General features: G+C 36.6%; 1 protein-coding gene across 1 annotated transcript; it reads right to left on the bottom strand.

The window, feature by feature from the left end:
- Positions 1-6231: 6231 nt before the first annotated feature.
- Positions 6232-7072, bottom strand: LOC149254437 (formate dehydrogenase, chloroplastic/mitochondrial-like). The gene is made up of 2 exons (XM_089457035.1): positions 6889-7072; positions 6232-6725 (listed from the first exon to the last, which is right to left on the bottom strand). Exons 1-2 carry the CDS (start codon positions 7054-7056, stop codon positions 6546-6548), a joined length of 348 nt encoding a protein of 115 aa, XP_089313161.1. The 5' UTR covers positions 7057-7072; the 3' UTR covers positions 6232-6545.
- Positions 7073-12826: the final 5754 nt, after the last annotated feature.

Raw genomic sequence — 12826 nt, forward strand, 5'->3', positions numbered from 1 at the left:
TGATATGTCATTGGTACCCCATGACCTATATTCCTCCCAGAGTGTGGTCCTTCTGTCTAGTGAAGACCTCTTGGGAGCCCTGTTTTCATATGGTCCATGAACAAGGAGTCCCAAGGATAGTTCTTTTCTTGTGTCGACCTCATTAAAAAATGAAACAAGGGGTGATAAGCATAGTTTTTGTCTTGTGTCAAGCTCCTTAAAAAATGAACAAGGGTTTTAAGGATAGTTCGTGATCTTGTGTCAACCTCGTTAAAAAATGAAACAAGGAGTATGGAGTATAGCTCCTTGTCTTGTGTCAAGCTCGTTAAAAAGATGAATCAAGGTGTCTTGAGGAGAGTTCTTGATCTTGTGTCAACATCGTTAAAAATTGAAACAAATGTCTTGAGGATAGTTCTTTCACTGTGTCAACCTCGTTAAAACGTGAAACAACTACCTTTTCCCAATCGAGTCTTTGATTGAGATCTCGTAAAATCCCAGTCGAGTCTTTCCAAGATCTCAAAAGTGAACATTCATTCCGTCCACCTAGTTGAATGCAATGAAGCTTTGGGGGCATGTACCTCAATTGAATCATTATGTTGGGGGCATGCGAAACTTATTCAAGCATATATTTTTCATTTCAATCTTGTATAAAACATGAAACCAAATCCAAGCAGATTTCTCCATGGTTCAAGCTTGTGTAAAAATGAACCCGCACTTGATTTACGTCTCGTGATTGTCGTTTTAATCAGTTGATTTCTGCTAGATGAGCCTTGGTTGTTTCATTCCATCGTCACCATCTTTTTGGCCGATCATATGCTTTCACTTGGTTGATTTTCCTTTCGTGAGGGACCGCAGTGATGAGTGGTTTTATTAGCCAGCCTCTTGAGCATTACATGTTTTGAGTAGTTCCACCATTGCCAAAACTAGTTGCTACCCTTTATACCACTCGTTCCTCTAGGATGAGTCACCTTTAAGCTCTTTTTTGACTTGTAAAAGCTAAAAATATTGCCTAGTATTTTTCCCTTTTGACTCATAAAGGAAATAAAATGGGGGGTCCGCTTTCAAGCTCTTTTTTGACCCTTTTAAACATGAAAATGTTGTCGAGCTCTTGTCACTTTGAACTCGTTAAAGGCTGCAAAGCGTCATCTACCCAGTATAAGTTTACCCCTTTTACAAACTGGGATAGATTACTTACGAAAAAGGTATACGTTGATCTATCATGGTCAATAGGTTCCCTTGGGTATTGTTTTCTACCTTTTCGGATTTGAGGGGAAAATTTATGAAAATGGACCTTTGGAGTTTTCTTTTCCATGTTCTTTTCAAACTCTCTAAATATGAAAAAGACTCTGAGTTTTACCTATGTCAGACTCGTTAAACCCTGACGACATTTGACTCATCGCCATGATGAGACCTGAGCTTCTCCTCCCTAGGGCTCGTTAAAATTTCACTGGGTTGGATTTGTCCAAAGGATAAACTTATATTGCAAGCATATGTTATCCCCTTCAAGCTTGTGTTTCAAAAATAATTGGGGTACTCACCAGTAATGGTGGTGGAAAATTTGGAAATATTCTGTTGATTACCTACGGCAGCTTGTCGCTCTTGAACATCGACACTTTTTTGCTTCTCGCCAAGTTTGGGATATCCTCACTTCGTCATTGGCCTTCCAGGATTTGGGTTCTTCATTTTGACTCATTCCATTTGATCCCTAATATCTCCGCATGACCTTTGATCCCTTGGTACCAAAATGCTACCGCATTCTGGAGTCGTGTCGCCAATATGTTCAAGAGAATAATCCTTCTGCAGTTTGCACCCTTACATCCTCTGTTGATTCTTTGTTTCATCCATCTTCATCTTGTTCCTTTGTCTCGCGTCGTTGATGTGGGATATATCATGGCCGTCCTGCGATGGATCGCTTCCTGTCGACGTCAACTCATTATCCAGGAAGTTGATCTAGAGACTCCTTTTGGGTACCTTGGAGCTTGCATGCCTCAATGGCAATTTCTTCGCATTCAACGACAGGCTTGCATCATTGGTCTTTGATCGGGTGATTTCATAAGTGTTCGACTCCAGATCATTCTTCACACTTTATGGATTATACTAGTAGTACCTTGAGAACCAATGACATTATTGGTGGTCTCTCGCACACTTGTTAACGGTTCACATCATTGGCCAGTAATAAAGTGATTTTCTAGTATGCTCAACTTCAACACATTTATTCGCATATTATAAATTATACAATGGACAGGTCAGGATTCAAGACCTTGGGCTCAGATTACATGAGTCCAGGTTGCGTGGATTAATTATACATGACTCTTTTGACTGGATGGCTGCGACCATACCTAATTCTTTCTGGATGGCTACAACCATACCTGTATTTTCATATGGTCTTGTTGACTGGATGGTGCATCCATACCACAGACCAGTTCTATTTGTCTTTTGGATGGATGTGCCATACCTCAACTACATGTATTTCTTTCATTATTTGAGATATCATTTGTACTTGCATCTGCAGGTTCTCCGCGATGGTGTTCTGGTTCAGTTATGGTTTCGTAAAGCATTTCATCCCTCCCACTCTTGTGCCCTTTATGCTTTAGGGGGCATCTGTTACACAGTATTTTGTCACCGACCCCGTAACCCCTGATCCCGAGTAGAGTCGGTCCCTAAATGGCATCTGCTCTGTGTCATACTTCAAAATATGTGTCCACATCTTCCATATCACTCAAGAAAATTAACCATGCTCATTAATCCTGAAGTTGACCCTTTTTACCAATGTTTCAAGATCATCGCAAGACATCAGTTTCCTGTCTGCAAAGAACAGACCAGAGTGAACAAGGACCTCGCGACACCATCACAAGAGTACATCTGTTCTCTACGATGGTTGGATTTTATGGATTGTCATAGGTCATCAATATCCTTCTGCGATGATAGCCTAGAATGCACTAACGCCTTGCGATGTCATCTCTGAGTCTCAGTGTTTGACCTGCGAGGACCCAGATATGGCGAATTTGTTCAAACATAACACTTCTGGGTGGTTCTGGAGCTGGTTGTTGAGTCAAGGAAGTTCGCCTCTCCTCATTTGAGAAGGTGGTTCCACCTTTTGAGTAACCTCCCTTGAAGACACTACAACAAAACCAGCGATTTGCGCCAGATTTAGCGCCATATTTTAGTGCATTTTTTTTGTAATTGTGATGAGCAACTTGGCGCTAAATCTGGCTCTATTGTACAATTTTTAAAGCGTCCTTTTTTGCACCTGATTTTGCATCCTTTTTCACGCTAGATTTTGCATCATTTTTTACACCAAACTATGCATCATTTTTTGCGTCAAATTTTGAACCAAGATTTGCATCTTATTTTATGACAAGTTTTGCTTCTAGTTTTGTGTCATTTTTTGCATCTATTTTTCATTCTCTTTTGCTTCTTATTTTGTGTCATTCTTTTCTTCCATTTTTGCACCATCATTTGCATCAAGTTTACACTGTATTTTGAATCCAATTTAACGTCTTTTTATGCATCCATTTTGTGTCAGTTTTTGCATCTAGTCTTACGCCAGGTTTTGTATCTAGTCTTACACTAGTTTTTGCTTCTATTTTTGCACCAGCTTTGGTGCCTATCTTTGCACCATGTGTTTAATTTGATTTAGCACCAAATTTTGCATCCATTTTTGTGCCCATTTTTGCATCTTTTTTTGGACCATTTTTTACATCCACATTTACATTTGATTTGTCTCCATTTTTCCCATCTCATTTTGCACCATATTTTGCGTCATTTGTTTCATCCAATTTTGCATCATTTTTAACACCATCTCTTGCATCTAATGTTACATCATTTTGAGCATCCAAATTTTCATTTATATTTGCATCTTATGTTGAGTCATGTGTTGTGTCCACCTTTGCATCTTATTTTGTGTCTAATGGTACATTCAATTTAGAGCCATTTTTTACGTCTACTTTTGTATTTGTTTTTGCACCAAGTTTTGCATCCAATTTTAAGTTATTTTATGCCCCTTTTTGCACCATTTTTTTCTGTCTACTTGTGTCCAATGTTGCACCATTATTTACACCGACTTTTTCATCCAATTTTGCATTTTTTTGGTGTCTAGTTTTACATCGTTTTCACCATCCAAATTTGCATCTTTTTTTGCCTCATTTTGTGTCCACATTTGCATATAATTTTTTGTTTGAGTTCGATCCTAAATTTGCATGTGATTAGGAATCATTTTTTACATCCAATATGGCATCCTTGGTTTCACCTTTTTTCAGCCCCATTTTGCATCTTGTTTTATGTCTTTTCTTACATCTTTTTTTTTTCCTTTTTTGCACCCAAGTTTGCATCCCAAATTTACACCATTATTTGCATCATCATTTGGCATATTAATTTGTAACATTTTTTGCTTCTTTTTAACGCTCAACTTTGCATCTTATTTTACATCTAGTTGTTGTCTTTTTTTGCATCTAATTTGGTGCCCATTTATGTGTCCTTGTTTTTGCCCAATTTGATATCCTTTTGTATGCCATGTTTTGTTCCCTTCTTTGTGTCAACTATTGCACAATTTTTGACTTCTAATTTAAAACACTTTGTATGTCAATTGTTTGCATTTTGTATTAATTCCTAGTTTAACATCCAATTTTACTTTCAATTTTGCATCCATGGTTACATCCGCATTTGACTTCTTATATAAAGTATATTTTTCTTTACATATATGACCCCCTTTATAGATTCATAGTGAAATATATGATATTTTCTAAATATCATTAAAGCAAATATCACAATTCAAAATCATTTGTAAAGAAATTTAAGAGAAATTGACAACATCCATCCAAAAAAATAACAATGTGTCATTAACAATTTTCAAAACATGTATAATATAGCAACATAATACTAATAAAATCAGTATTATTTTTAATCAAAACAAGTAAAATTCAAATATGATTAACAAATCAAAATATTTCATGAATATCGTTATTCTACGATAAATTAACAACATACATAAATCAAACTCATCATATGATTACAAAATCAAAATGTCTCATTGATATAGGGTAAATTCACAACACCCATCTAAACATAACAATGTCATTCTACACAACAATTTCTTCATAAAAAACAATGCATGTGCATGCCTAGCTACCACCACCAAGATCATCCTCATGATCATCTTGACCATCCTCATTACTCTGATCCACATCATCACCAACACCGCAACTATCATCATCATCTCCTCCTTCACCACCATCATCCTCATCCTCATCCTCATCATCTCCTGATATATGTTGAACATAATTTGGATCATCGTCTTGGCAATCGTTGCCTATAGCATTCTGACAAAAAAAATCAATATTACATGTTAGTATTAATTACATAACACAACGCATGTTTTTGTTATACAATGTTAACCATAAAATGAGGTAAGATATACTAGCATTTGCACCAGATGTTGCAAAGGAAACGCCGTAAGGCATAAATTGAAAAATACAAATACAACAAAAGAATACTTTGATAAAGAATAAAAATATATTGAATGCTCAAATCAATGCCCCATTAACTGGAAGCATTTAGTAGACATATCTATCAACATTAGGATTATACACAATGATCAAGAAATTTTCCATATACAAACAACAACTTCCACAACAACCTTTTGTCACATCCACATTTTAAGAAATGCCTTGGAACGTGATCGGAATCTTCCATATTGCCTTTTTCATTATGCAGATAAATCTTCCATATTGCTATTTTCATCATGAATATTGTTAGTTCATTGTTGTAAAGTGTTAGTGTGTTAAATTCAATACTATAAGTTCGAGAAGTGAAAAACATTCCTCAATTAGCATAATATACATTTTTCTCTCACCGTGTATTTTTCAGTCAAAGAGCACAAGTAACATATTAACATGTATTTTCCCTTCATTATTTTCATCATAGAGCCAAGAAATATATGCCTTATCTATAAAGTAACAAAAACATTTTGAAATAAGTTTAATATTTCAAGCGAGTGTCTAACCTATAAAGTAACAAAAACTTTTTGAAATAAATTTAATATTTTAAGCAATTGACTAACCTACTTTAATAATTGAAAAATTCTCAAAGATGAATTATACTCCATAATAAGAGAGCCAACATTGGAGCCCATACTTTCACTAAAACCAAAAGAAACACAACCACTTGTTAAGAAGAAATTCAAGTAATAATAATAAAACAAAAATAATAAACATTAAAGTATAAAATGGTATTTCCAACACACAAGTATAAATATACATGCTCTATGTCCATTGTTAGATTAAATGGGTGTGGAGAAAATTAGTAGAGAACCCAAAATTGTATTTCTAATTAGGATGGGTGGAGAAATGCTTTAAATGCGGGTTGTTGTCATTCTAATGAAACCCTTTGCAAAGGGGATGTTAAGATTCTGAGAGAAAAGCTAGGCTTGGTAGAGAACACCTTCCTTGTTAAACATTCCCCTACTGTAACCAAAAGGAAAGGGCAAGAGAAACAATAATTAGGTTTTTGTTCACAAGTTGTACAAAATATATAGGTGCTATTGATGTTTGAGTGAATAATGGGAGAGATTATTTATGAAATTGTGATAAGGCGCACCTAGTTTTGTCAGAAAGAGGCATATTAATGACAAGTACATCACATTTAGGTAGCATTTCGTCAAGATTTGTCTCCAATGTTGCTCCAGTTTCCTTTTCCAATTCGGGTCCAATAGAAAGACGGTCGTGGTAAAGAAGCTTACAATTGAAGGGCTGTACAAAGGAACGCAATTCAATTCAACATCATGTAATGTTTATTATTATTAGATTGAAATTTTGAAACAAACAGCATGCATGCGTAAGAATTATGGAGCACTGATTTTTGAAAAGAAGTCTGCAACATCATGAAGTAGTACTAGATCCTAAGAATGAATACCTTCAAACGCTTAAGTAGTTCTTTGCCAATACGCCCTGCACCAATAGAACCAATAGTTTTCCCTTCTAGATCATATGACCTGTAAGAAATTGCTGCCACTTTCCAATCACCCTCAACAATTTGCTTATATCCAGGCACAAAGTTTCGCATCAATATGAGAATGCGCATTAGCTCATCTTCTGCCACGGACAACACATTACTTTCGCTGATCTTCAACCAATGATGATACAAACAAATCAATGGAATTAAAAAATATATCCAATATAAATAAAATGCGTTTTTTTTAAAGTAACTCCTAAAGTGAGAAAAATAAAGTTAAAAAATATAACAATGACAATTGTGTAGTTAAAGTGTAACCAAAACAAATATATATATACAACAATAGAATAAATAAAATGCATTGTTTTAAAAGTAACTCCTAAAGTGAGAAAAAATAAAGTTAAAAAAATATAACAATGACAATTGTGTAGTTTAAGTGTAACCAAAACAAATATATATATATATATATATATATATATATATATATATATATATATATATATATATATATATATATATATATATATATATATATATATATATATGTATATATATATCAATAGAATAAACCTATCAAGTGTGGATCAAGCAGTTGTGTCGGATTTAGCCCATAAAATGTCATTTTCAAATTTAACAATAGAATAAACCTATCTAGTGTGGATCAAGTAGTTTGTGTTGGATTTAACTCATGAAATGTCATGTTCAAATTTAATGGAGAGGGGTCGATTTAATGGAGAGGGGTTGAGAGTGGGAGCCACTTGTGAAGGGTAAAAATTATTCCGTAAGGCACTTAGTGAGACAGAGCCTTGCACAAACCTATTGACAACATCCTACAATTAGACAAATCATTCTTCCATCAACCATTGGAGCTGATCTCAACCTAAACACAGTTTAACTGATTATATATATATATATATAATGCACTGGAAATCTAAAAGTAGCATAAACATAGAGATACAATTGGAGAGTCTATACTAGTAATCTGGAAAGCTTGGTGCTAAGCAAAAGAGAGTGATGGGATGATGTCAATGTCCTCTAACCCTGATGAGGAGGGGCGGGGGGGCAAGCTATTGGCTCATTGTTGGAATTGTCAAGCTCATGAAAGGATCCAATTGTATGATATACTATGTGAGGCACCCGAATGAGGATGCTCTGCTTTCTTATCTAATGAACTTTTGATAATATCATCTCCACTCTGCTGAATGTGGGGGCAAAAGTCAATTGTGAGATCAAGCATATTTTTGCAAGCATATTTTGGAAAACAATCATTACAGACGGATTAAACAAAGAAGAGCGCTTTGAGATCTTCCGCAAATCTTTCAGGAATGTAATAAGAGCAAAATAAAACCCATGGGTAAGTACAGCCAAAAGGATAATGAATCAATCTAGTCACAGTAAATATCAATATGATAATCCAGGTAAGATGTATTGTCACTTTTCCTAATTTCAGCCCTCTTGGCACCGGTAGGTTACCTATATCCTTGGGAGAGAGATAAGGTGGTTCCTGTAGAAAGGAGACAGCGGACAACAAAATATTCAATTTAATCAATTGGATTATGGTTAGAGCCCCATTTGAGAGTAGTGGGGCTTGGCAATAAGAGATCCAATGATATCTAACCAAGCCATGGAAGCTAAACTGTTGTTGAAATATTTGTCCGACAAAGTGGCCTGGTGGAAAGATGGACTTCACCATAACTATTTCAAACAAAGTCGGTGATAAAAGGATCCCCTGTCTCGCCATTCTGCGAGTCCTTGGCCCCATTTCCTTTGGAAACACCTATCATGTATCCCACGCAATGGCAAGTGCATTAAGATTGGGAAGACAGTATGGACCATCCACCTATTTCTCAAGATGTGTCTCTCTAAGACGTGAAACCCTGGATGCTGGATCAAGGTATAACAACCCTTTTCCTTGATGGCACCTTTAAAAGAAACCTGGAATGGCAGGGGCAGGGAGCCTTCATTGACTTCAGATGAAATCAAGAGAGTCGATATTACGACAGGTTGGTATTTTCATGAACAAACAAGTGAAGGCTCAAGCCCTCTTCAAAGGCCTCCAGCTTCCTGAAGCTCAAGGGGCCTGCTAGGCAATAGTGGTGGGTGATTCAATGATTATTCTAAGAGCTACTGTGCACATCTCTTCCAAACAGCGATACACAGCCCATTGGCACAAAAGAATTATTAAAAAATGCGGAGCTTCAGCCTTCAACAAGATCAAATTCCTTCATGTCTCAAGGCATCAAAACGATCAAATTTCTTGAATCTTCACGTCTCAAGGCATCAAAACGGGAAAAAAAAACCATCAAACTATCTAATAGTAGCATAAATGTAGGGATACAATAGAGTGTCTGCACTAAAAGTCTAGAGAGAGGGATGGGATGATGTCAATGGTGGTGGGAACCAGGCTATTGGATCACTATTGGAATTGCCAAAAGCTTAAGAAAGGATCCAGTTGTGTGATCCTATGGGAGGCATAGGAATGATGATGCTTGGCTCTCCTATCATCTAATGTCCAAGCAAGGAAACTCTTGAAAATATTATCTCTGCTCTGCTGAATGTAGGGCTAGTCTAATAGGTGGAAGGTGCCATACTCTGGATCAGTCTGGAGCTGGTTTACCCCTAATGGGTGGAAGGTGCCATACTCTGGATCAGTCTGGAGCTGGTTTAGCCCTAATGGGTGGAAGGTGCCATACTCTGGATTAGTCTGGAGCTGGTTTACCCCTAATGGGTGGAAGGTGCCATACTCTGGATCTATCTGGAGCTGGTTTACCCCTAATGGGTGGAAGGTGCCATACTTTGGATCTGCAAAGTATCTGTCTGGAGCTGGTCCATAACTCGCTCTGATTATGTATGGCCTAGTCTAATAGGTGGAAGGTGTCATACTCTGGATCAGTCTGTAGCTGATTTACCCCTAATGGGTGGAAGGCGCCATACTCTGGATCTGTCTGGAGCTGGTCCATAACTCGGTCTGATTATGTATGATCTGTAACCTAATATGGCACAACCCCGAACAGGCGTCAAAGATGTTGATTGACCACCAAGGCAGAAGGTTGAGGTGAGATCCCATCTAAAGTTGGAAGGAAAGAAACTATGGATAAAATCTTGGCTGCTCCTCTGAATCCGGGGTAGAATAACAGTTAGGAGGTACCCTGCTCTGGTTTCCTCTTCAGCTAGTCCACATGTCACTCTGATCATGTGTGGTTTGTAACATGATTTGGTTGGAACCTATGAACAGACCTCAAAGATGTCGGTAGACTACCAAGGGTAAGATTACGGGGAAACCCGAGAGACCTCAACTCTATCGTGTAGTAAAAACTACATGACAACATTAAAATATGAGTAGTTCAACTATATTATTATATTTAGTCATACATCAACAGACATAGAAGACAGTTAAAACAAAAAAGAGAACATATAAATTATCTTGGTACTCTGAGAAGTGTGGCAGGGGATTGTAAACTGAACCGTATAAAGCTGCCAAAAGAATTGCTAACTTGTTTTCAAGACAATTGTTGCTTGAGAGAGTGACACTGAAATATAGCAGAAATTTCAAGCAAATCAAATACCTCCCAGACCTTCAGAGTCGATACAACTGAGATAGGTACAATTTTTAGGAGACACCATTATACCAAATACAACGCAACGTAGGTCACCACGGTTAAAGAGAGGACATCATAACGAAACAACGAATTAAACATGGAACCGTCATTTCTAAAGGAAACAATGGTACCTAAAGCTGTTCGAAACGTTCGAAGGAAGGAGCAAAATGTCATTTATAAGAAAATAGTAAACTTCATCCACAACAACGCTACTTAGGGTGGAAATTGTTGGGAAAACCACCACAAGAAAGGAACAAAAAATGGGAATGCTAGAAATGCAATTATCTTTGCCCTTGAAATGTCTGCTAAAAGGAGAGGAGAGTTCGAAGGAAATTAAAGAACTCAAAAGGCAGTCCTTGGAGTCATCATTGCCCGATTTGAGAGAGCTTCCATTTTTTGAAAGAGTTGTTTTACTTGCACCTCCCCTCTCCATTTTGTTAAAGAGTTGTTTCACTTGTTATGCTAGAGTTGTTCGGTTGTTATGGAGGAAAGGCATTCAACAATTTTACAGGTGTGAAGGAAAATGAAATTTACAGGTTTGTGGTTGAAATTTATTGGTGTATCTATACGTGTGGCCCCAAATCATTTGTAGGTATAATACCTGTAATTATGGGTAAGGCCATATTTAATTTGATTTATTTGAAACTAGGTTTGTGGTTAATTCCAACCTAGGAAAACTTTATATATAGGTTCAATAACCTTCTTGTGTTGTATGCCCTCATTGTGTAGGCTCAATAACCCTCTTATTGTGTGTGCCTTTGTTATGTGGGCCAATAACCCCTCTTGAGAGGATGCCTCATTCGAGTTCAACACAGTGAACATAATTGCTTGTGAGGGAGAAGAAAGGATTGAGAGGTATGAAGTTACAGGAAAATGGAGAGCTAGAGTGACTATGGCAGGATTTAGTGTATATCATCTCAGTGCTAATGTTAAGGACACGGTTAAATCTTTGCTCTGTTAATCATATTGCAATAGCTATAAGACTAAGGAAGAAGGAGGAGCTATGTATTTACTATTTTGGATGGTTGGACAAAATTCTCATTGCAACATCTGCTTGGCATTGAGAGGCAATGACTATAAGAATGTTCTTGTACAAGAATTTGTTATAATTTATCAATACCATTGTTGAAACTGCATGTGACTTTCATGTGTGTCAGGGAAGAGTTCAGAAACCTGACACAATAACTTATTATAGGGGTAAAAGATGAAACTAATTTAAGGAAACAATGGTTTTTACCTGTCCTGTTCAACCAGGGATAAGATAGTTATTCGTTTGTATTTTGCTTCCTTATCCAGGTAGACAAGAAAATGCTAAGGCTTGCTAAAATCAATGATATGCCTACCTACACAGTGGGTAATTGGATAGAGATAGTTACTATTTAACTTTCAGGAACTTATACTTCACTAGCTAAAAAGTTTTGGATTTTTTTTTCTTATGACCTTGAGTACAGAGTCTCATAATCAACTAGAAGAAAAATCAAGTCTAACACATACACTATTAACCTGCCTGTCACATACGGTTTGTCACACTATATATTAAAATAAGGTTGATCATACTAACAATAAGGTTGTATAGTTTAAAAGGAGGGCTCTCCTGACTGCATTTGGTTGGTTTATAGAAAAGATTGCTGGAATGTGTAATGTGAATGCTCTGCTAACTGTTTTTTAAGCATTTGGAAGTATTAAAACCCCCTAGGATAATTAATGTAAGACCTGTTAATTAATGTGTAAAGATGGCTATTGTCCTTGGGCTACCTTAGCTGTTCGTGTTTAGTGATCTATGGTATTATGACTCCTCAAGTCACTATTAAACCATGAGAACCATGCCTAGGTAGACTAGTGTGACATTGTGGATGAGAACCAAAACTAGACTCCTATAACCTCCTTTTTCATCCTTTAAATTGCAGAATTAACTGACTGTTCTAGTAATCGTTCTTGAGAACCTGAAGATGTGCACCCTAAATAATAAGAATAATACCCTGTAACATATGAATAGTCCATCCTGTGCATGTAGGATATGCACATGAGGTCCAATAAAATCACTAACCAGAATACCAGGTGTTATTAAAGCCTCTACAGGTTGATATATATGAATGTTACAGTGTGTAGGAGTATGATTCAATTCCATACGAAAATACAAAACATCTGATAGGATTTCCTTATACCTCATAGGCAAACAACCATTGTCCCTTCTATAGATGAGCAGAATAAGTGCTTGGTTCTCTACACTAAATAAAGACAAAGTATAGTACTTATTGCTGACAAAATAGGATTTAAATCGCGGTTCAATTGCTTGACAT

This window comes from Pinus tabuliformis, chromosome 7 (assembly GCF_031772625.1).
Source record: "Pinus tabuliformis cultivar Carrire ecotype Pingquan chromosome 7, CPIR1, whole genome shotgun sequence".
NCBI lineage: Eukaryota > Viridiplantae > Streptophyta > Pinopsida > Pinales > Pinaceae > Pinus > Pinus tabuliformis.